The sequence below is a fragment of the Mercenaria mercenaria genome, chromosome 2 (genome assembly GCF_021730395.1).
Source record: "Mercenaria mercenaria strain notata chromosome 2, MADL_Memer_1, whole genome shotgun sequence".
In the NCBI taxonomy this organism is placed as follows: Eukaryota; Metazoa; Mollusca; class Bivalvia; order Venerida; family Veneridae; genus Mercenaria; species Mercenaria mercenaria.
This window is the reverse complement of record NC_069362.1, coordinates 37,030,058-37,056,511: the sequence shown is the minus strand read 5'-3', so window position 1 is coordinate 37,056,511 and position 26,454 is coordinate 37,030,058. Positions and strand designations below refer to the sequence as shown.

General features: G+C 35.8%; 1 protein-coding gene across 1 annotated transcript; it reads right to left on the bottom strand.

Annotated features, from left to right (window-relative positions):
- LOC123563739 (uncharacterized) lies at nucleotides 1-26,454 on the bottom strand. Its single transcript, XM_045356707.2, has 3 exons — nucleotides 26,384-26,454; nucleotides 16,126-16,232; nucleotides 1-1,787 (listed from the first exon to the last, which is right to left on the bottom strand). The coding sequence occupies exons 2-3, from the start codon at nucleotides 16,222-16,224 to the stop codon at nucleotides 45-47; spliced, it is 1,842 nt and encodes a 613-aa protein (XP_045212642.2). The 5' UTR covers nucleotides 16,225-16,232; nucleotides 26,384-26,454; the 3' UTR covers nucleotides 1-44.

The window sequence follows — 26,454 nt, the reverse complement described above, 5'->3', positions numbered from 1 at the left end:
TAAGGAAGGCAAACGCTGTTTTATTTCTCACATGAAATATAATATTACGGAAGCATTTCAACGAACTGCAAGTCGCCATCTGCGTTATATCTGTCCAAACAATCATGCCATCCAGGTTCCTTGCATGGCAAAAAAGTATTAGTTGTGTAATTAATCATGCTCGATGTTTTCCTACCGCTAGTATATCTCCAATGTTCAGCATGTTGATATATTTCTTTGCCATATCTATTTCTCACGAACATTCCAGGATTTCTTGGAACGTTTACCCATTGTCCGTCAAACAGTATTTTTGTTGGTGCTATGCCGGCCTTACTAAGAATATCACTGTCCAAGGCAGGAAATGCGGTAAAATCACCATAGTAACCTTGGTAATAAATTGCAAAATTATCTCTCTCACCTGGTTTAAGTTTCTTGTTGCAACAAGATGATGAAAAACGAGCAATGTTTAAATCTGCAGTTGTTTTGAAAGCACTTTCAAGCTGCTTGCATTTCGAACAGTTTGTAGCTAGGAATCTTAAATCAAAGTCCAAGTCCCACGGGAGAACTTTTCCAAACTTTACAGCACCTATCGCAGTGCCTTCTTCTAGTTCACATATAACACCGATTTCCTCACATATTCGCATTATAGTCTTTATGCCATTATTAATTTTCTGCACAGCACACGGCGACAATGCTTGTGATGGCCTACTTGAGGTGTCTTGCCTTTTACAGCCTCGGGTAAATGTATACCCTTTTGGTGTTAGAACTTCAAATAAATTCCAATTTTGAGCAAACTGTTTCCAGTCTGATTCTGTCTTTACAATCTGAACTTGGCCGTCAACATGGAACATTGAGTCAGGACAAACAATTATCTCCTTGCCCTTTTGAAACATTCTTAGAAACCAGTCTTCGTACAACCCATCGTTTTCATTCATATTTTGAAATGAATTCTGTTTTAGGTATTCAGTAGTTGTAACAAAAGGTCCCTGTACATAATCACAAAACAGGCACTCGTGAAAAGATTCGTCATAACCTTCTATATATTTCAAAGTGTAATTTCGATAAACAGTTTGAAAACAGCCTTTTTTCCACCGTCCATTCGAATCACGAAACGAACCGCCCACAGCGACCACATTTAAACTTTCTAGTTCCATAATCAATCTTTCTAATCTTGAATCACTTGTTAGCATCTTTATATCCCTTGCAACTAAAACATACGGTGTTTTCACTTCTCTTATTATACTGTTGAGCGCTGATCCCGCTGACTGATCGTTTGACTGAACTACTTTTACCAACTGATATTTTGTATTCAGATTATTTAGTAACGTTGTTGAACCTACAGCTATAAAAGTACTTACTTTATCCAAAGTGTAATACACAGACGAAAGGAACTGATCAAGTTTAACCGACGAAGATTTTTCATCTGTTGGTTTTGTATCTATATATTTAATAACAGTTACTGTATTAGATAGTGACACGTTATTACCACAGTCGTCTGTCTCAAACCCTTTGTAATACAAAGGGAAGCCGAAACTGCCACCCTTAAATGTTTCTGGACAAACAGATGTTGATACCGCACCAGACCTTTCATACAATCTTTCTGCGTCCAGATTTATGTCTTGAAGTATATAATTCATTATAGATATAGCCTCATGTAGGTAGTCGGAAGTTTTTGATCCTCTCACATATTTCTTTGCATTGTGAATGACTTTTGCTAGCAAAGTTATCTTGTCTTTGGTTCCACTCTTGGCTATATTCCCAACGAGGAAAGGAAGCTTGTTTGACCATTCTCTCGGTGAAGGCTCTTTCTGCGAAGAAATAAAAAGAAAACTTCAAACAGAAAGTGAAAGTGCGTTTTTCTTTTAACAAATAGTGTTGGTTTATAAACACCTTTATCTTTTGTTGTCAAAAGTCCTATGATCAAATTTGATTTACTTGTTTAGAAAATTAAAAGACCGTTCCAAAAATGCATAAGTGTATGTACTTTCTAAACAAGAGGGCCATGATGGCCTGAGTTTAATTGCTTGCTTGAACAAATTTCTTTGCTAAAGCTTTGAAAACAAACAAAAAATCTAGGCGAGTAGGTTATGGTAAAGATTATTCAAGATAACTACTGAAATATGTTAAAAATTATACAGGTGATCCAAATCTCTTTGCTGTAGCTTCAAAAAACAAGGAAGTAGGTCAATAGGTCAGGGTTAAGAATATAAAAGATGAGTATTGAAATCTGTATCAAAAGTTATACACGTGGTCAAAATTTCTATGCTGTATCTTCAAAAACAAGAAAGTAGGTAAGTAGGTCACGATTAAGACTATTCAATATGAGATTTGAAATCTGTATCAAACATTAAACATGTGGTCCAAATCTCTTTGCTGTAGCTTCAAAAACAAGAAAGTAGGTCAATAGGTCAGGGCTAAGAACATAAAAGATGAGTATTGAAATATTTATCAAAAGTTATAAACGTGGTCCAAATTTCTATGTTGTACCTTCAAAAACAAGAAAGTAGGCCAGTAGGTCATGATTAAGAATATTCAAGATGAGTATTGATATATATTTATACATGTGATCCAAATTTCTATGCTGTAACTTCAAAAACAAAAAAGTAGGTCAGTAGGTCACGATTAAGACTATTCAAGAGAGTATTGAAATCTGTATCAAACATTATACTTGTGGTCCAAATTTCTTTGCAACTGCTTCAAAAACAAACCTCTATGTAAAACAATGGACCAACCGGGCGTAGTCTATATTGACCCAAGGGTCATGATTTGAACAATCTTGGTAGAGAACCACTAGAGCATGCCATATACCAAATATCTAAGCTCTGTGCCTTATGGTTTCAGAAAAGAATTTTTTAAAGATTTTTCCTATATTAAGTCCATGTAAAACAAGGGACCCCCTGGGCGTGGCATATATTGACCCAAGGGTCATGATCTGAACAATCCTGGTAGAGAACCACTAGAGCATGCCACATACTAAATATCTAAGCACTGGGCCTTATGGTTTAAGACAAGATTTTTTAAAGGTTTTTGTCTATACAAGTCTATTTAAATCATGTGCCCGCGGGGCGGGGCCAGTTTTTACCCCAGGGGGATAATTTAAATAATCTTGGTAAAGGACTACTACACAATGCTACATATGAAATATCAAAGCCCTAGGCCATGTGGTTTTGTACAAGAAGATTTTCAAAGTTTTAAACCTATGTAAGTCTATATCAATCATGTGACCCTAGGGCGGGGCTATATTTGACCATAGGGAGATAATTTAAACAATCTTGGTAGAGGACCAAGATCTTATGGTGATACAAGTTGTGTGCAAGTTTGGTTAAACTCCAATCATAAATGAAACTGCTTTTGTGCAGACAAGATCAAAATAGCCAATTACTGGCCCTTTCAGGAGCCGTAACTCTAGAACCCATAACGTAATATGGCTGGTTAAAAAAAACTGAGATCTTATAGTGATACAAGTTGTGTGCAAGTTTGGTTAAAATCAAATCATAAATGAAACCACTATCGTGCAGTCAACACCAAAATAGCCATTTTTTTGCCCTTTCAGGGGCTGTAACTCTGGAACCCATGGTGGGATATGGCTGGTTCAAGAAAGGAACCAAGATCTTATGGTGACACAAGTTGTTTGTACGTTTGGCTAAAATCAAATCATTAATGAAACCACTATCGTGCAGACAAGAAATTGTTGACAGGCGACGCACGACGGACATCAAGTGGTCACAAAAGCTCACATTGAGCCTTTGGCTCAGGCGAGCTAATAAAATAAAAAAATAAAACTTTTTAAGATTTTAGCAAGAAAAAAATACGCCAACTTGCTTTAGCAAACATCAATACTCAATCCCATGTATGGATTTGGAAAATTTGATCCCACAAGATTTTCGCAATGCATAATATACTGGTGAAATAGGGTTTCAAAGTGGTAATTATTCTGTGTTCTAACATGGCTCGATTTGATTTCCAGTTAAACAAAAAAGAAAATCAAGCTCTATATATTCTGCGATAAACAACGGTTGACGCGCGAGAGCATTATGACGTCAATTATGACGTCAAATTGCCGCATGACGTCTGATACATTACTCTTCGCGTAAATGAAGTCCAGCTTAATATTTATTAAAATATATCAATAAGCATGTCAGAATGAAAACAATCAAGGCCTTCTTGTGATTTATCGTCTAATTTACCACGGTTCATCGTTCAGATGCTTCAGGATTTAACCACTCGGGCTAACGCCCTCGTGGTTCAATTCCTACGCATCTGAACTCTGAGCCGTGGTAAATTAGACGATAAACCACTCGAAGGCCTTGATTATTTGTTAATTCTAATATGACTAACAATGCTTTTATCATCACAACGATGTTATATTGACGTCACGTCAACGTGATATTTAGCGCCATGTACGCATAAAGAAATAGCGCTTTCAAATTTCATGAAATATTTTACTTTAATATTAACATGTTTTAAACGAAATGTCACATTGCACAAATGTTTTGATTAATTTATACACATACTGAATTAGTTATTCGCTTTGCTGAATAGTGAATAATTCGCAATAATTTTCGCTCGCACTGAATTTTGCCGCAAGACGTATTACCCTTTCCGGTCCTGGCGTGTTTTAACAAATACCTACTATTGGCGCCATGCTTGCGCGAAGAAACAGTTCCATCATATTTGATATAATTTTTACAATAAAGAACATATTAGAATCGAAATAATTTATAGCAAAACAGTGCTTTATCACTATTTATATGCTCGGGCGGTTATACGTCGTCCGAAATAACTTCACGCGGGCTGCGCCCTCGTGAAATTATTACGCCCGACGTATAACCGCCCATCGTGTATAAATAGTGATAAAGCACTGTCTTGCTATAAATTATTTCTTAATTAAGCGAAGCGTGACTACCGCTCATGACGTTTATCTTTGGGTTATATTTGTTCGGATATATAGAGATTCGGTTGTCGACTTTGGAAAAGGATATCGAATATACGTTTAAGTCGGTACACCATTAAAAGATAAATGAATTGACCAATATTTCCATGAACATACCAGTTTTTTTCCAATTATAAAAGGTTGACCTGATATTTACCTAGCAAAACGTCGACGTGGGTGACGCTGATGTAACTGAAACCGTTTGCCTGGCGGTGTCAAGCGTGAAACCATAAACCATAAGCCTGTCTAATATAATTTCCGTTACACTCCCATACCGAAATAATTGGAGGCTTTATAGAGTTTCAAAAACAGGACTTTGAAAATCGCCGAACTTTAAGAGAAAAAATGTCAAAACTGATATTAATGAATTAGAAGTCGGGAAGAAATGTTCATGAGTTTGTTAGCAACTTCAACATGTAAAAACATTATTTTTTTGTAAATGCACGCTATGAATTTTGTATGACATGAGTGATAGCACGAGCTACACGTGCTCGCGCTGCAAGTGTCAAAAACGAAACCACCATATTTGATCTTACTTAATGAATAATGATTAATGAGTATCAAAATATCTGAATGCAAGTTGGAGGAATGTAAGCACAGCCATATATAGATCAGGCGTTTTTTAAGTCCAAAATAGCTAATCCGAGTGAAATGTGTCGACGGAATGCAAAGTTACACTTCATATCAAGCATTGCTGTGAAGTTTTATAGTAATTCCATGAACATTTAAGGAAAAGTGCTGACAAGATTTGGTTACAACTCATTACGACAGAAAGACGGACGAACGATCACATATAAGGGAAAAACAATACACCTCCCCTAGTCAGAAAAAAACCACAATAAAAATATTTAAAATAGCTATAGTTCTTCTGCTCTACATTTCCTGTAATTGCCATCTATCATTGTATTATGTTGTATATTACATTCCAACAGTGGAGACAAATGTAAAAACTAAGAAAAAATGAGTACAAAGGGAAATAATTCTCTAATTATTTAAAACAGAGATATGATTCTTGCGATGCTCACTTTCTCTCATTTTGCCATCTTTGATTGTGTCTAGTGAAATAAATTTTCCTTTAGAGGATTAATAATTAATGTCTTAAATATTAAACATGTGAGAAATTAATTACAAGAACGGGGATATTTTCAAAATTATTCAAGATAGAATTATTGTTCCAGTACTCAATACTTCCTCTAATTGCTAGATCAAGTTATTTTCCCTTCAAAGAAAGCTATTGTCTTAAATGTTATAAATTTGTCAAATAATGAACATGAAGGTGACAAATCTAAAATTCTTCAAGACAGGATTACTGCTCTTGTGCTGGACATTTTCTCCCTTCTGTAGTCTCAGATGATTCCAAACGAAGGACGGACGAAGGGACACACGCTAAACTGATTCCCATATATAGTTTTTAATCTGTGTAAAAATAAATAAACATCCAGGATAAAACAAACAAGAGCTGTCGGAGGACAGCAACGCTCGACTATTCAACAGCCTTGCCAATTGAATGAATACAAAAGTCGAAAAGGGGCATAATTTTGTAAAAATGGGAAAAAGGGTTATGGAACCTTCACAGTGTTTATCAGTTAAACATGGTCAGCTTTTAACGAGAATTTGCAAGAATTCTCTCCCTTAATTATTGACTGTGCTAAAGCAATTCCCTTCAAACTGGATTGCCTCCCTTACATTAGCTAAAGTCTTGTCATTCATGACCCAAGTCAATAATTCTTTGTCCACTGGCACCAGATCAGAAAGAAAATGCCTCCGTACGTGTTACACCCTACCCCTAGGTATTCTATAAGAACCATGGTCATGAACGGGAAAATATACTAACCCATTTCAATCGCGTATTTCATACCTAAAACACGCAGGTCAGTAAATGTGTACTACTGATATTAAACAAGCGATAATTTATCTTCAATCGTGCACCAGTCACCTTGTCTCAATATTCCATGTTGCAGAGATGCTCCGTATAGTTTATGCTTTAGTCAACGTTACAGAAAAAACTTGCGTGAACTTCCCTAATGAACATCCGGTCTAGAGGTCACGACAGTATGCACATGTTAAGCGAAATGTAAACAAACAAAAACAGAATGCAATATATTCAGTTTTACGAAAAGACTCGAAATGATGAATGAAATTCATCTTGTATATGGTTTTGAATTTGAAATCATACATAGTTATACATCAATTCTGTTTATTTAATTCATTTTGCACATTTATGCTACATATAAACATTTTAGCGTACACGTGTAGTAAAATGACGACTGACATACATTTTCACATCAGCCAATCAGAGTGTGTCTATAATCTAGAACGGAACTTCACCAGGGAAGTTCAAGCAAGTTTTTTGTGTACCTGTGAAAAAACTGTAAACTACACGTTGTTTTTCTAAGATAAGAACTATTGAAGAAATGTGACCGGTACACAACGGAAGATAAATTACCACTTGTTTAATATCAATAGTACACATTTACTGAACTGCGTGTTTTAGATATGAAATACGCGATTGAAATGGGTTAGTATATTTTCCCGTTCACGACCATGGTTCTTATAGAATATCTAGGGGTAGGGTATAACATGTACAGAGGCATTTCTTTCTGATCTGGCGCCAGTGTCTTTGTCATGGATTTTGCATTGATATAAAATTTTGCTTTTACTCCACAGAAAGCAACAAGTAGCCAGTTTTTGATATAAATCATGTTGTTTTATAGATTCATATAGAAATATTATTCTTGTAAAAATATAAAACATTTCTGTAAAAAAACATTATGTTAGCTTATGATATTATGAAATTCGTGTTGTCATGTAACAGAAAATAAAACATTTAAATAAATTTCTTTTCTTTTCTTTTGAAACTTTGAATTCCGCTTTCATAAACGAGCTTTCCCACAAAAACATGTATAATAGTTTTCCTCGAGAAAAACGAAACTTGTGTGAAGATACATGTATTCCAATTTTGTCTGATTATTCTTGTCCATAAAACGGTACTTTCGTTTAACTTTCATGCCTAGAAGTTTACTCTTTAAAGCATGATAAAATAACGTATTACGGTAATAAACTAAGCTATACTGTATTTGACAGGCAATGACAAAGAAAAATCCGAGCAATTTACCAAACTTAAAAAACATACATGTTACTAAAACACACACACATGTTTTATTAAGTTTTATTAAGTGGCCCTTTTCCAAGGTTTTCCATAAAAATCAAAGAAAGAAAGATTCTATTTATTTATGAATAAAGTTTCTGATTTTTCTTATCAGCATTGGTGTATGTATATCATAGAGACCCGAACTCATTTTTTTCGGCGACGCCGTCTAAATTCGTTTTCGTTACCTATGCCACGTGACTTCAGTTTGCAAATCAAACTACTTGATAACGCATTATAGATAATTTATCAAAATGGAAGATTTATGCAACACTCTGCCTGATTGGACGACAGTGTCAATTTCTTTCACTCTGTTGATTGTGCTACGCTGAGTGAAATGTAGACAAAGCGTTTATCCTAAACGACGCTGTTCACAGTTTTAAAGCTAATTTTGGCTCAGTATATTTAGCAAGAATATTGATATATCTCAAAATGATAAGTAAGTTTAATAAATATGATAAAAACCTGTTCAATACCAACATATATCAAATTAAAGAAAGAGCTGAATACGGTCTGCGTATCACATGAATAAGGGTGTGATAAGAGTCTTTTATGTAGAGAAGTGCTTTTTAAAAGATTTTCCTTGTTACAATTGTCGTCTGTATATGAAAAGGTTTCTTGATTTTGTGACTTATTCAGGTTGCATATTAAAATGACTACTTGTTTGCTTTGATATAAATTATTTAACTGATTTATTATATATGAATATTTTTCTTTAGTATGGTATGCAAATATTGAACTCAGTTGAAATCTGTTTTATTATATATATGCTATATAATGACTGAATCTCGTTACACTGAAATGACGGTACGCTGCATACAGTTTATCTATGTGATATGACTATGGTCAAACTTTGCTTATGAAACAGAAATATTGAAATAATTACAAATGTATGTTTTGCTTGACCTTCACTTTTTTATAGGTGTGACGTCATTGTCCAAAGATTCATGAATAGCGGATATGCTATTTGTTATAGCGGGATCAGTTGGCCTATTTTTGAAATAAATAAAAATAATAAATAAAAAAATCCTTTAATTGATTTTTTCTCATGTATTCTAATCAAACTTGATTTGTAGCATCTTTATTAGGCCCACAGCCAACTTTGTTCAGCTGGGACATTTGACCCCTTTTAGGGGCTGCTAGAGCTAAAACTAGAATAGTCTTTATACAGCGTCTCATGAACAGCTTGGTGGATCTTTGTCATACTTGGTCTGGAGCATCATTATAAGGTCCTCTTCCAAATTTATTTATATAGGAACTTGGGCCCTATTAGGGACCACTATAGCTAAAAGTAGATATGCCTTTCTTCGCATTAACCACTAAAATGTAATGGATTTTTATTAAACTCGATGTGTAACAATATCGTAAGGTCTCCTGCTATTTTGTTACAAATGGGAATAGGGACCAATTTAGCTAAAATATAAACACGTTTAATGACCTCTTCTCATGAACCGCATCATGAATCTTCATCAAACTTCTGCTGTAATTATTCGCCTAAGGATAAACGAAACTAAATTGCAACCCTACGAAACCTTTGCGAAAAATTAAAAGAGAACCATTTAAATTGTTAAAGTGCGGTGTTTAGTTTTGCAATTTGAAAAATGTTAGATGAAAGATGAAAGTTAGATGAAAAATTCATAAACTTCTTTCCTTATTACAATTCGCCGACAATCATTTTTAAAGATATTTCTTGTTAACAATTAGCTCTGATTCACCTTGTCTACTTATTTATAGTGTCTAAGTTACTTGTAATGTATAAACAACGATATACATAAATCATATATGCCATTCAGATATGTGTTTGTACATACTATACAATTCAATCATGAAATCAAATTTATCGTGTAAATTAAAGTCTTTAGCTGTAAATGTGGCTATTTTGCATGTTTTCCACGAACAAAGCCGTGGCAAAAATGTAGGTCGTACTAAAGAGATAATCCTACCGTGCAAACTCATGGAAAGCATGTCAATTTTTTTTCAAGGTTGGATTTCATTTCTAAAATAGACATTATTTGCGCGTCTGTTAATTTCACCCTTTCTTTGCACATCGTGGAAACTATGCTTTGTCCTTTGTTTAAATAAATGTACACATTCTCCCCCCTCCTCTAACCAGCTTTCAATGAGCGCCTAACTTGCAAATTACAATTACACTCCCCCCCACCACATCTAACCAGCTTTCAATGAGCGCCTAACTTGCAAATTACAATTACACTCCCCCCCCCCCACCACCTCTAACCAGCTTTCAATGAGCGCCTGACTTGCAAATTACACTATTTCATAAGAAAATTAAATTATTCTTTGAAGTAGTTTTTTTCCTGTCGTCGGATGTTTCAGTATTCCAAAGATATTTGGCTTTCAGTCGGAAATTATGTAATTTATGTTGATTCATACTGTTCTCAAACAGTTTGGTGAAAAAAAATCAAAGCTCTGTTCTATTCTGTTCTTTTCATTTTTTTTCTATTTTTTTGACTAATTAGACAATTATGAATGTTATTATTTCAAAAATCTATATTGAATCGTATGTCAGGTGTTGGTATATGCAGTTCCGTAAATTAACACGGTTTAAGTACATCAGAACTTTAAGAAATTCACAAGTATTTTTTTTTTATTTCTTGATACACTTTGAAGTAAAATGGAAGCAAGAAGCTTTTACCCTGTTACACTTATAATTATATCATTGTATTGTTTATAAAGTCAGGAATACCTACATATGTGATAATAAATTGTCATGCTTTGGAAAATATAATTTATTTGCGTCTGAAGTAAAAGAAATTGAAAAGTTTAGTGTTTTCCACTATGTGTTCAATATAAGCGATGGTGATACTTTTAAAACAAAATTGGAAGCAAGAAGATGTTCAGTTAGAATAAATATTTTCACATTAAATTGAAGAGAAGAAATTGAAGTTTACTGTCATATCTGGTAAAATATTCACAAACCAAAAGACGTATTTGAAATTAATCATTGAAAATAAATTTCCTATATAATCTATTGCTCAAAGTAATATCAGTAGGGAAACCAATATTGATTATCGGATAGTTTTCAAGGGGGACAACCTACTATGATAAGCCAGTCAAATATAATAAAAGCTGGGGATGAAAGTGAACAAGTGCGTGAAGTTTCAATCCTTTCCCATAAGTGGATAATGAAATACCAGCTTACATACAAAAACTTAACCAAAAACTGCTAAGTCGAAAAAGGGGCATAATTTTGAAAAAAATGCAAAGTAGAGTTATGGGACCTATACAGTGCATGTCAGATTATGACAGTGAACAAGTGTGTGAAGTTTCAATCCATTCCCATTAGTGTGTACTGAGATACCAGCTTACATACAAAACCTTAACCAAGAATTTCTAAGTCGAAAAGGGGGCATAATTTCATAAAAAAGCAAAACAGAGTTATGGAACCTGTGTAATGTAGGTCAGTTTATCACAGTGAATAAGTGTGTGAAGTTTCAATCCATTCCCACAAGTCGTTACTGAGATACCAGCTTACATACAAAACCTTAACCAAAAATTTCTAAGTCGAAAAGGGGACATAATTTTGTAAAAAAAGCAAAACAGAGTTATAGAACCTGTGCAATTTAGGTTTGTTTATCACAGTGAATAAGTGTGTGAAGTTTCAATCCGTTCCTACAAGTGGTTACTGAGATACCAGCTTGCATACAAAACCTTAACCAAGAATTTCTAAGTCGAAAAAGGGGCATAATTTTGTAAAAAAGCAACATAGAGTTATGGAACCTGTGCCATGTAGGTCAGTTTATCACAGTGAATAAGTGTGTGAAGTTTCAATCCATTCCCACAAGTGGTTACTGAGATACCAGCTTACATACAAAACCTTAACCAAATCGGGACGCCGACGCGGACGCCGACGCCGACGCATGGGTGAGTCCAATAGCTCTACTATTCTATGAATAGTCGAGCTAAAAATCAACTGCCCTGGAACTGCTGGCACCTGGCTTAACTAGCATTAAAGTATAACATTCTCACGGGGGAGGAACTGTTACACGAGACTCGGTTGTGGAGGATATCATGTTACAGATTTAGGATGCTACTGTTACAGTATTTCTGGATAACGTTACAGCATTCGAAGGATAATAATCGCTATCGGTGTTTTGTTTGCCAAAGAAATGGTAAAGATTTATCTCTTTTTTGCAAAGATAAAAATTGTTTTTTCTAGATCAATGGTTTAACCTGCGTAACACAGTATATTGGTGTCTATTAATGACAAAATTCGAAATTTTGATAGAAAATTATCTAAAAGAAGTTGATTAAAATATATTTCAACCATATTTTATGCTCATTTGCATCGATAAAAACCCTCTTTAGGCATGCACTTATGATACGAGGTAGAAAAATCACTGTGGGTCTAATTTTCCGTGGTTTTATAAAATGTTACAGTTTAGCTGGATATGTTACAGTTGTGGTGTGCTTCTGGATGTGTTACAGATTTAGGATGATAATTATTTGGAATACATTTTGACAATATACAATACCAGAATAGTAAATAAAGTTTAGATATCATGAATAATACGGGATTTTTTTGTAAGATGTAACAAATATATTATACCAAGTGCATTTTTTTCTAATTTCGAAATTCTAAATCAATATCTATATATAATAAAATAATGTAAACATTTTCAATGGAAAGCTACTGTTCTATATCCAATGTATATAATACCATAATCACCAATTCGCATTGCATCGTCGTTTGCACTATAACAGGCTGATCTTTTATAAATAGTACCTGTTTATGCTACATATGTACTATGCTAGCAAACGATGTTTCCTAGCTTCAGAAGAGCTTGGCAATGCGTGTCTTTAACAACGATTTCAATTACTAATATGCTTAAAAGAAAATATCCTCTCGGAATCGGTAATGGAGAACTTAAGAATTTAATTGGCTTTTCTATCGACAACTCGCACATGTGCAATAAAACTTTATTTCAAATAACAAAAGATTATTTTTTTGTTAAACATGTATATTATTTACTGTTGGAACAACCATCGAATCTTAGTCTGCTTGCAGGCGCGTAGCTGCCTACTAGCAGATATGCATGCGCAATGAAGATCTGGCAAGCATGCACAATTAAATTAATCTGAAGCATTGAATCTGTTTGGTCACAGTATGGAGCCTATATCATTTAACAGAGGATTTATACGCAACTCATAGTTAAAATGTATAATGTTTCAGGATTTTTATCTAAAAATATATGCGTATTTGTCTTTGTATGTATGCTGGTGTCAAAGGCTTTCAGGACTGTGCGCCATTCGAAGGCATGTCTCAGGACTGTAATGCCCACCATCTGGCATTATGTAAACGCGAGCACGAGCACATTAAATTCGGGTTGTTCAAAAATTAGGAGTTACCTTATAACCATAGTAACTCGTTGTCTTCTTAGATTTGAACGAAAGTAATCTATGAGAATATAAAAAAGAAACACTTTTTTGATATCGCTCCGTGATATCTCCGGTGATTTATTTTGAGGTTATGAAAAAATTTAACAACCGATGTATTTAGAGATTGTGCAAATTATCGGTCAATTTGCATGGAGGAGGGATAGAAGATTTGCTCTGCATAACTTGTATTATCAACTGTTCATCATATCTGATTCTTAACATATCACAACCGACATCTTCTCCCGTTAGGTGGAATGTTCTAGCTGTTCTTTCCTGTGTTTTAACGTCGTTACAGCAACGCCTCTTTAGTACATGTCTGACTGCCTCAAATGACAAAATAAATGTTGTTTAGCAGTATTTGCATCTAACAACAGAATCCTGAAGGTGAAAAAAGGTATCATCCTAAATCTGTAACACATTCAGAAGCAGCATCCCACAACTGTAACATATCCTGCTAAACTGCAACATTCTATAAAACCACGAAAAATTAGATCAACAGTATTTTTTCTACCTCGTATTATAAGTCCATGTCTGAAGAGGGTTTTAATCAATGCAAATGAGCATGAAATACGGTTGGAATGTCTTTTAATCAATTTCTTTTAGATAATTTTCTATCAAAATTTCGAATTTTGTCATAAAACGCTTGGCTGACACCAGTATCCTGTGTTTCGCAGGTTAAGCCATGTCTCAACAGACGTGCATATCACTGATCTAGAAATACAACTTTTATTTTTGCAAAAAAGAGATAAATCCAGTGTTCGAAATAAACGCCTGCCCGATTGCCCTGGCAAGTAAAAAACCATGACGGGCAAGTAAAACTGACTGCTGAATTGCCCGACGGGCAAGCTGCAAAAAAAGGTTTTGACTTACACCGCCAGCCCGAAGCCAGAGTCGAGTAATTTGCAGATCAGTCGAGTATAAAATCCAACCTTCACGCTCGACCGGTCGAGTGAATTTAACCCCTAATATCCAACTACACTTTTCAATACATCCGAAGTTTCAGAAGGAGAACAAAATCAATACACTGTGACGTAACGTGATTAGCTCCGCCCCGTTTAACTCTTGATGACTGACTGCCTCCTAAAGCATCATGTTTGATAAAGAGACCGTCAGTAAATCGTGTCTTATAAAGAGACTGTCTGTAAAATGTAATCCGTCATTCACATCAGCTGACATGTTGAGAAGGCGCTGATTGCCGATAATAAAAAGATTAAGAGTTGGTAAGTTGTTTGCTCCGAAGTCGGAAGACTATAGAAATAATTGTCGCAATGATACCGACAGTTCCAGCACAAAAAGATAAATGAATAAATTTTATTTGCTAATTGGTGAGTAAAATAGACATTTCAAAGTCAAAGTTAAAAAACTTTTTTTCCGATAAATTTGCTACTTACTTTGAAATTTCGAAAATTATATATCCTGCTTTTACAGTATTAAAAAAAAACAACACACACACACACACACTTCAATCCGTCTCCTATTTAGGTTACACAACTGATATCTATGACACATTTTGATGCACATGGCAGCTGACTTCAAAGGCAAATTTTCCTTTATTGATTTTCGGTATTGCTCTTTGATGTGGGATGAAAGTTAACTGGTTGGACATTGCCGAGTGATTGACGTAATTTGACATAATTCTACATGAGGTTTATAAAAATGTACATTAGTTTTTTTTTTGTGTGGATTTTTATTATGTAGAGGATGAACAGTAAGTTTGTTGATTTTAATATTTAATGCTGACTGTTGCAAATGCTGACTGTTGCTATACTTATAATAAAACTATAAAATAGTTTTTGTTAAATATAATGTTTTCTTATCATTCTAGTGGTCATTTTCTTTAAATTCTATTACTTTACACCATGTTTTGAACCAATTTAATATGAAGATGATATTCCTGATGACGATGATGATAAGGGTCATTGTACAAAGTAATACTAGGACTCCAAGAAAATTTAAAAGGGACTGCAAAATCTGAATGTTAGGCAGTCCTGACTCCATGAAATTGAATCCTTATGGAAGCCCTTCTGTGAATGAGAAATATAACTTTGATGATTAGGATGATGATGAGCCAGAGTTACCACAGGAGGCTGTGTTTTCGTTTGTTCTGACTTTCAGCGAATAAATAATAAAGAAAATGTTATGACTATTCATTTACTGGAATGTATTGCTCTACAAAGCAATGCTGTTTCATTTCATATGTAATGCTGAAATACAAATCATTTTTCAGGCTAGCAAAGTTAACTTGAATTTTGGCTAGTACTATTTCAAAGGCACTAGCCCGAACGTTCTGGGATTGAACGTGTTTTTAAAGAAGAGATCCAGGGCAAGTTAGAATCTAAGGGGGCAAGTTGAAATCAGTTCTAGGTTGCCCTACGGGCAAGTTGGAATTCAGATTTATTTCACACACTGTAAATCTTTACCATTTCTTTGGCAAACAAAACACCGACAGCTATTATTATCCCGCGAATGCTGTAGCGTTATCCAGGAATACTGTAACAGTAGCATCCTAAATCTGTAACATGATATCCTCCACAACCGCGTCTCGTGTAACAAGTTCCTCCCCCGTGATTCTGTTACTTTTATCATTGCTTCTGAAATGCAACTCGTTCACCTAAAATCACGAAGTATCGGGTTACTGATTTTAAATAGAAAAAAATAATATACGTACATCATCTGAATACGATCTGTACACTGTTGTTGCTAGAAGAACCATGCATACCAATATGGAGCCTAGAAACACCTTCCATTTATAGTCAAAGCAAGACATTTTGCAAACTGAAAATATAACATCAAAATAAAACTTGAGTCATCGCAATGGACCAGCTTGCATCTTCTGTAGTTTAATTAAGTCTAAAACGTAATAAACGAAATAGAAGATAACCCGCGTTTCCTTCTCGTTTCAGAATCTCAAAATTCTTTCACATATAAGCAAGCTCTGTGTGATAATTATTTGGCATGTAGCAAACATCTGCCTTAACTTATTAATATGTATTTCGAAATAAATTTATGGTATCAGTTTGATAACTATTTTACCTTGCAAAACGATTTCAGATTTACCACTCTACCACTTTAATATGTCTAGCTACTGTAATGTCAAAAGTATGACTACTATTACACCGTTTGATTGTAAGTTTGATGATGATATTGTCAAACAACGTCTCTTTACCCCTATGCAAGGTGTATAAGAACCATATTTCTGAATTTCTTACTTTATTTTATTAATTTCACTTTATTTAGGTTACGAATTAGAATCAGAAAAAAAAACGTTCTCTTTTGCTGCCTAGTTATAGCCTCTCCCGCTGAAAGGCGAAGGTGAATATGGATATGGTCTCCGTCTGCGCGTGCATTCGTCTGTCTGTCCGTGCATGCATTCGTCAGTCTGTCCTTAACACTGTTGTCCGGAGCATAACTCTAAAACGTTTGACTGATTTTATCAAATCTTCACACAATGATAGAGGCCATTGGAAAAAATTGCAGTGTATTATCTAGCATATGTTTTCAATTATCGCCCATTTTTAGATTTACTCCTAATACTTTTGTCCGGAGCAACTCCAAAATTATTAAAGTGATTTTGGTAACACTTAGTACAATGAGAGAAATTATTCAGGGGTAGGGGTGGGGGCGTGGGGGAGGACCCCTCTCCTACCCTGTACACAAAATCCAGGCTAGTTCTGTACACTGTTCAACCTGATTTACTCAGATTTATTTTTTTGAAATGGTTTTCAAATGCACCATTTGCCTCGAAAAAAAAAACCCTCAAAATTGTTTGGGAAGGATTCCGAACCAACATCCTTTCCTAATCTCTAATTATCCAGACTAATAGTCCATTTCGACCTGATTTTCTCAGATTGTTTTGTATGAAATTGCTTCAAAACGCTATAAATGGTCTTGCTGAATTTCAAAATTCCTCGAGGAAGACTTCGAAATTTCAAACACATCCACAGGGCGAGTCCCGAGTACTTTTCACATTGTTTGTACCAAATGATTTTAAAATGCCTCGTTTTGATTGGTAGACTTTTTATAAATTATCTTAATATGTGCTACAATTCTCCATGCATACTCGATTTAACTATATTGAAAAATGTCCAAAATTAATTTTCACTCGAGCCTAAGCCTCTGTACCTAACTTCCCTCTGAGCTAGAGAAACCATGCCTCGGTCTGGCTACGGCACTCCCAGACGAACCCGGCGTGAGTTTACCTAAGATCTTTGGAGTAAAAATATTTTATAGCATAAACTCGATGCATGTACTTTGATAACTTTGGAAGGATATTTTGGCTCGCTTCAGTCTTCTAGTCTTATTGGTAACTGCTGGAGAGAAGGGGCTGAAGCGGAGACTTGAGCGGAGGGTCTGCATGATAGTCAAAAATAAAAGCACTGGTAGTCTGGCTACCGACTAGATAATCTTTTTAAATTTTTTTAATCATTTCTCTTATATATTATGACCGATCTTTCTTGGCTCTGATTATGTGTTTTGAGAAGAAAAAAGACATAATTAAACAAAACTTGAATAGCCCCAGGAATTATCTCCTGTGAACAAAACAAATTTTTTGTCTGGACATAGACTAAAGCACTGGTTACAGTTATCGACAGTTTTTGTAAGAAATAGTCCTATAGTTAAGGTTGTTCTGCACGTTCGGGTCAAAATATTTTCTACAATATAGAATTTGATTAAACCCTGATTTTTCAAAACTTCAGAACACACTTAGAATATTTTGCAATTAAAAAAGATAGGGTCGTGTGCTTGGTTTTTATTTTGCTAGTCCGATTTAAAACATTTGAACGTAACACAGGTTTTCATGATGGGAGTCTATGGGGAAGTCAAAATTTTGACAACATTTTTGCAAATAAGAATTTTTCTACAATTTACATTTTAATACAATAAATACACATAATATCTGGTAAAATAAAATGTATAGGTCCGTGTGCTTGTTTTTGAGATATTTGCCCATGATTAAAGAAATCCGCACATTTCAAGCTGATTGTAAGGCATAATCTGGAATTTTTTAACAAGCCAAACTTTTTAATATCATATTTCGTCTTTAGAAAGATAGTAAAGTTACTTTTTTATTTTACTTTTATTTAATTTTAATTTACTCACGTGTTGCCATTATTTAAAAAAAAACATTTTCGGATGCCGAGTCCGGATTTTATTCTACGTTGTCCGGATAAATACATTGTACCTCCTATTTATCAAACTTGCAGAATCACCTTTATCGTGTAGCTTTCTTTTATTTTATACTCTTCTGTGAAATATTGAAATTTATCAGTGAAATAAAATTGATATTTTCACTGTTTCAAACAGTGAAAATATCATTTTTATTTTTCACTGGTACGGAACTACATTTGAATGCGAAATGATATGATTTATAAATGATATGAAATTCCTTGCAAACTATTCTTCAGTAAAGGTAAAGATGTATAAGAATAATAAAAGGATCATAAATATTTACATTTTATCATAATAAAATGTCAAAGAAATCAGAAAACGTAATAGAACTATTTATAGTTTTTCTACAAAGACATCCTGACGTCACGACATTATCACGTTATGATGCGATGCACGCGACGTTGCGCGGGCAAACTGAATATAATTTGGTTAAAACCATTAAAAATGCATAAAATAAATAGAAAATTTGTTTGTTTCAGTGCAAGATAGAAATATATTTCACTCGTGAACACCATAATTTACATTTTCACTCGTGGCTGCGCCACTCGTGAAAATATTGCATTATAGTATTCACTCGGTGAAATATATTTCGATCTTACACTAAAACAAACAAATATCCTCTATTTAATCGCCTGCAATGTTAAATCACACTTAATGAGTACCTTTGGTTTTGATACAACTAACGCAACAGTATGAAAATCATCTTTATCGGATACATTTATCAACAGGTGGATACAGAAGGAAATCGACGGGTCACCAGGGTGGATATAGTTATCAGAAGGTGGTTACATTTATCGGCAGGTGGATACATTTACTGTCGGACGGATACAGTAACTGACAGCTGAATAAAGTAATCCCATTTTGGATATAGTTTGTTTTCGGTGGGTGGATACAGTTATCAACGGATGCAATCAGTTATCGGCGAGTGGATACAGTAATCAGCGGGTGAATACAGTTATCAGCGTATGGATCAGTTAATAACGGGTGGGTACAATTATAAGCGAGTGTATACTGTTCTCAGCAGGTGGAAATAGTTGGACCGGTGGATACAGTTATCATCCGTTCGATACAGTTATCGACAGGTGGATACAGTTATCAGCAGTAAGATACGGGTGGATACAGTTATCGGCGGGTGTATATAGTCCTAGGCAGGTGAATAAAGTTATCAGCCGGGGGATACAGTTATCAGTCTTTCGATACAATTATCGGCAGGTGGATACAGTTACAGTTATCGACGGGTGGATACAGTTATCGGCGGGTGTATATAGTCCTAGGCAGATGAATAGTTATCAGCCGTGGGATACAGTTATCGACAGATGGATACAGTTATCGGCGGATGGATACAGTTATCGGCGGGTATATATAGTCCTAGGCAGGCGAATACAGTTATCAGCCGTGGGATACAGCTTTCAGCCGTTGGATACAATTATCGACCGGTGGATACTGTTATCAGCCGTTGGATACAGTTATCGACGGGTGGATACAGTTATCGGCGGGTGTATATAGTCCTAGGCAGGTGAATACAGTTATCAGCCGTGAGATACAGCTTTCAGCCGTTGGATACAGTTATCGGCCGGTGGATACAGTTATCAGCCGTTGGATACAGTTATCGACGGGTGGATATAGTTATCGGCGGGTGTATATAGTCCTAGGCAGGTGAATACAGTTATCAGCCGTTGGATACAGGTATAAGCCGTTGGATACAGTTATCGGTAGGTGGATACAGTTATCGGCGGATGGATATAGTTATCGACGGGTGGATACAATTATCGGCGGGTGTATACAGTTATCGGCGGGTGGATACAGTTATCGGTAGGTGGATACAGTTATCGGCGGGTGGATACAGTTATCGGTAGGTGGATACAGTTATAGTTATCGGCGGATGGATACAGTTATCGACGGGTGGATACAGTTATCGGCGGGTGTATACAGTTATCGACGGGAGAATACAGTTATCGGCGGGTGTATATAGTCCTAAGCAGGTGAATAGTTTTCAGTCGTGGGATACAGTTATCAACGGCGGATATAGTTATCGTCAGATGGATACAGTTATCGGCGGATTGATACAATTATCGGCAGATGGATACAGTAATCGCAGTGGATAATTTATAGACAGGTTGATACAGTTACTAAATGGTGGATACCGTTGTCGGCGAGTGGATAGAACTTATCAGTGGAGGGATACAGTTATCTACGGGTGGATGAGTTAATAACGGGTGGATGGATACAGTTTTAAGTGGGGGAGGGCTGTATATACAGTTCACGGCAGGCGGATGAAGTTATAAGCCGTCAGCCATTGGGAACAGTTGTCAGCAGTTGGATACAGTTGTCAGCATTTGGATAAAGTTATAAGCAGGTGTATAATAGCTCCAGGCAGGTAGATACAGTTATCGACAGGTGAATACAATTATATTATCGGCTGGTGCAATTTTACCAGAGATGCTGAAAAGTCTAAGCTGAAGTAATAAATTGAAATTCTTATTATTGTCTTGTCTTTTAAGAAAATGTGTGATATTTATGGTACATTCTGAATGCATGAGTGTTATTATTTCTTGTCCCAACCTGGCCCAGCCAGACGCATTCTGGAATCTAATTGTTTTATTGAATATGCCTATATAAGATTAGATGTGTGTCTTTATTAATGTTTCGTAAAAAAAAACATTATGTCTCAAGCACCTGCGATACAGATCTATATCTGTTAAAGTATTCAAGGGCGTATCCATGGGTTACGACGGCTGTGAGCTCACCCCACATCCCCTTTCGGAAAAAATACAAATTTTATTCAAACTAGAATGTGTCTAGTAGGACACAGGGTGTGCCCCCACTGGTACATTTGTCACAAATATGGGGTAATAATTCAAATGCTTGCAGTCTTAAGGGGGTATAGCCTCAACAAACATTTTATGAAAAGGATTCATTATTCTAGGCCATAATCTTTTTGAGCTATGAGCATCACAAACAAAAATCCACTATTTTGGCTATTTCAAGGGCCATAACTATGTAATAAGCGCTAAGATTCCCAAGAAGAATGCCATGATAAAGACTCGAGCAAGGTTTCATGAATTTACATCCAGCTTTTTTGAGCTAGGCACACTAATAGGTAAAATGTGCATTTTTGACTATTTAAGGGGCAATATCTTTAAAAATAGGGGTGCAGCCAGCCAAATAATAAGAGGTGCGCAAGTTTATATCATGATAAAGACTCGTGTAAGTGTTTAATCAATTTTCATTAAATACTTTTTGAGCTAGGCGCGTCACAAGTTGAAAATGTATATTTTTTACTATTTCAGGGGCCATAACTCTAGAAATAGGGGGCGGAGCCAGATGAAAAATAAAAAGTACGCAAGTTCATATCATGATTAAGACTCGTGCAAGGTTTCATGAATCTATATCAAATAGTTTTTGAGCTAGGCGTGTCACAAGGTGAAAATGTGCATTTTGTTAACTATTTCAGGGGCCATAACTCTGGAAATAGGGGGTGGAGCCAGACGAAAAATAGGAGGTGCGCAAGTTCATATCATGATAAAGACTCATGCAAAGTTTCATCAATTTATATCAAATGTTTTTTGAGCTAGGCGTGTCACGAACTTCGGACAGACTGACGGACGCACGCACGCACGGACAAGACCAAATCTATATGCCCCCACCACTCATGGGGGCGGGGGGGAGGGAGCACAATAACATACTTTTAATGTCATTTTTATATGTTTTTCTGAATGTTCGGTTCGCTTCGCTCGCCAGCGTGCATGTCTTTCCTATTTACCTTGTCACTCATACAAATAGTCTGCATCAAAAACAGTTATTTCTCTACAAAGGCCTTCATTTTTTAAACTTTGGTAGAAGTTTGAATGTTAGTTGCATGCAACAACATAGTACACATAGATGATGAAAATATAAAATCCACAACACGCCCAAAATATCTTACATATATTTCCGTGGCACGGCTAGGACACGACTTCGCCTGGTCCCGTGGCATGGCTAGGACACGCCTTCACCTGGTCCCGTGGCATGGCTAGGACACGCCTTCACCTGGTCATGTGGCATGGCTACGACACGCCTTCACCTAGCCTGTTATAGGAAGGGTATTGCCGATAGTTTCCCAAATCAGTTTGAATCATGCATTTTGTCTGACAGATGTGAAACTACGCTATTAATTGATTCTGCGCTAAAGTACTGCAACCAGGTTATCTACTGAAATGTAAACGTCTTACTCAGAATGACATGCGCATTGTCAGTTTCAGTTTCTGATAATTGTATACGGCGAGTGATCAGTATGTTGTTCGAGAAGATTCTCTCAAATCGGTACAAATTCCATGACAGGTGAGCGGCTATCATCACTAGCCCTTATCCATATCCGAATGACATACTGCATCCTTTGTCTTGAAAAACGTACGCTCGAAAACAGGTTTGAAAAGAGTAGTGAACATGAATCAATTTGTCGCTGGCATTGCGCTTGTTTCTGTGTTTGGGGTTTTCTTAGCGGATTTGTTAAAGACTGTTGTTGTGATTCACACTCTATTAATTTCAAAAGGGTTCCACTTACATTTGAAAATTAAACTTTTGCATTTTATAGTTAATGCTGGTAAATTAATGGAACATTGTTTTCTAGGAATACTGAGGATTTGCTGTAATTGTTGTGTCTTAGTTTACATAATCATTCCTCAAAATTAAGAAATTGCTGAGTAAATCTCAGACTTACTTGATTTTTTACAACTTCGTTAGTGTGTCTATAACTGCCTCCACGACATTTTTATATGTGTGGTTATCTTACATACGTATTAGCACACTGCTGTTGCTACAGACTATCTAACGATGCGGACGAATATTTGATAACATTGAAAATTGGTTATAAGTGAACAATCAGTTTTCATCCGCCATGCTTAGGCAAACTCCAACCCTTATCGGTACAGTAGACTATGCCACCACGTATAAATTGGGCTGAATTTCAGCCGAGTTATATTTTTCATTATTTTAATACAAAGTTTTTATCTCAGTGATAAAATATTATATGTTTTGCTTGTAAAACGAGCAAAAACTAAAAAATAATGCATTCATACTAAAATTACTTCTTTTTCTGATGTTGTGACGCGCACCTGCTAAAAATGTAAACAATGAAATTACTTAACGGTATTTTGAGTATAGTAAGAGAATTTGACGAATGGCATACTGCAAAATATAGATACATTAAATACTTTCATTATGTTCTTAAAGGTTGTGTCATAAATATCAATTTGCCTGCAGATTATGGCAAGCATTCGATTTACCAGGCGTTGCCAAGCGTGTCGCCATTTTAGGATCACACGGTTGTACCAACGTCACGTGCTTTGCTTGAATGACAATATTCCAGTGCGCGGAGGTTGATGCTTAGGGTGTCGATAACTGTCGACTTTGCTCAATGTATTTCGTGCAATTTAACGTGTATCTGACAACTTATCGGATAAGGAGTTAAACCTCACCGGTTTAAGAATCTTCTAACAGAATTATAAAAGATACAAAAATTTTAATGGTTATCAGATGCGGCTGACCATCTTTGAACTGACCTCACCTTCATACTAATTGCGTCATTCAAATTTCACAAACGTTTGCAAACGTATTCAGTCGGTTAACTAGGTAAGGGAAACAAACTATGAATGTTTCTACCGGTGTCGAAAACTGCCGACAATGTGATATTATGTCGGCAGATATAGAAACCCCATTCTGTCCAGTACCTTTATCATCTTGGTAATATTTTCGTCCATGTTTGCTGTCAAAACATCTTTACCATCTGTTCTCGTGGTAGACAATCTTGAAAATAACTAAACTTTCAAAAGCAATTTCAAGAGGTAGAACACCATCCACCTTGCGACTTGTGGTAACTATTTTAAATATTGTCACGGGAAAAACGTTCAAGACATTGATGTAAAATGCAAGCGTGCCGAAGTTCCGATTAAACTCGCAGACTTTTACTTTTTAGGAAGAAATTGTGACGTCATAACGTTATCGCAGAAAATGTTTTAAAGACTCAATGAACACTTAAAATAAAGACTGTCAGTATTAACCGACATAGTTTAATTCGTTACGTAATTATCTCAGTCTGCGGACGGACCGTCTGGGGAGGTAACTAGAGTGACGGATTGGGAAGTCCTATACCTGACAATTTACTCTTCCTGATTTAAACAAAAATTTAGGGGAGGCCCCAATATCCTAGTCCAAATCGTGACATAATTATCACTTTCATTTCATTTCAGTCTGATCATTGTGTTAGCAACCATGTCTCAAAGACTGAAGTAACTCGATTGCACCAATTTCCGTTTTGGGAGATAACTAGAGTCACGGATCGGGGCTACCCATATCCCAACCTGCAGGAGAGGGACCCCCTCCCGCACTTATCCCCACCCGCCCTTTCAGGGATCGTATTCGCACCGCCTCCTGAAAATCCTAGCCACGCATATGAACAGATTATCAGCCTAATGTGTACACAAGTTCATCGAAAAAGCTCTAATTATTACTTTTATTTGGTCAAGATATTATTGAGCCACACTTGACTGAGCAACTAATCTCGAAAACTATTGTCATTACAAGCTGGTCAATCAAACTCCGTGACCTTAGAAATCACGTCTGACATTAAAATTATTCTTTCCCAATTGTGGCGACTCTCTGGCTGAACGCGCTCCGCGGATTACATGTTATTAAACCCGAGGATGGAAAAGTGGCGTTGTTGAAACATGCCAAACATCTTACTTGTCACAAAGGTTACCTTCAACTGCATGGTCAATATGTGAAAACAAACCCCATAGCGACCCTCTCATTGAATGCCCGGATGTCACACTCACGAGATTTAGGACAGATACTAACAAATTACAGCCATGAATTACTTGATCAATGACCACTATATTTGTTGTTGCTAAAACAAATAAAGCGAATATATGTCAATAAGGTAATGGCAATGGTTCCTGTAACCTGATATCTAGACAACCGCCTGGCCTCAATAACTCAGTGGTAGAGTATCCGTTTTGAGTGCGAAATTTTAACTTTTCAAACAGATTGTTAAGTGCTGCTCCATGGCACAACTAGGTCACAGGAGCTAAAAATAGATTTTTAACTGAAAACTTTAAAAATCTTCTTGTATTGTTTGAAACCACAAGACCTAGGCCCTGTTAAGTATTTGAAACAGACTATAGGCTTATCAGCTTGATATGTTCCGGCACAGTAAATCTTGGTCAGTCTTAAGAGTAGCCGTCGTACAATTCACATCCTTATCAATTATTGTTAGTTTCATTAAATACGGTATTGTAGTGTCTAAACACACTTGTGTTCGTTGTCATTTGACTAAATAGACACTCAACAGATAGCCTATATACTCATAACAAAACAGGCCCTTTGATATTTGGTACGGAGACATTGCAACCTAAATTTTACAAGAATTTAGATGAGCATTACAGTATATATTTATACTGAAATAGTGTCCGAATATTTAAGCACTCTGAAGGTCGATTTTGACAGCTTTTACTGGCCCACTTCGGATGACTTTTTCATGATGAAATCAGCAAAGTACGATTTTGTTGTTTTGCACAGAGATTTATAAAGAACCTAAATGTAAACATTTGAAATGTGATGCACGTGCGGTTTGGGAATGCAAAGTTATCGTCATAAAACCACCAAAAGTGTCCGGATTTAGGCACTGGACCAGTACAGTAGATGTGCCCTACAAGGAACTTTTGCTATGCTTTTACTTGTATCACATGATAAAATATTTTGAGACAATAAAAAAAGTTTACCTTCGATGAAAGGTTAAATCCAAGTGCGTGCTGAAACATAACTTTATGACGTCATTGCAGTGTGACGAATC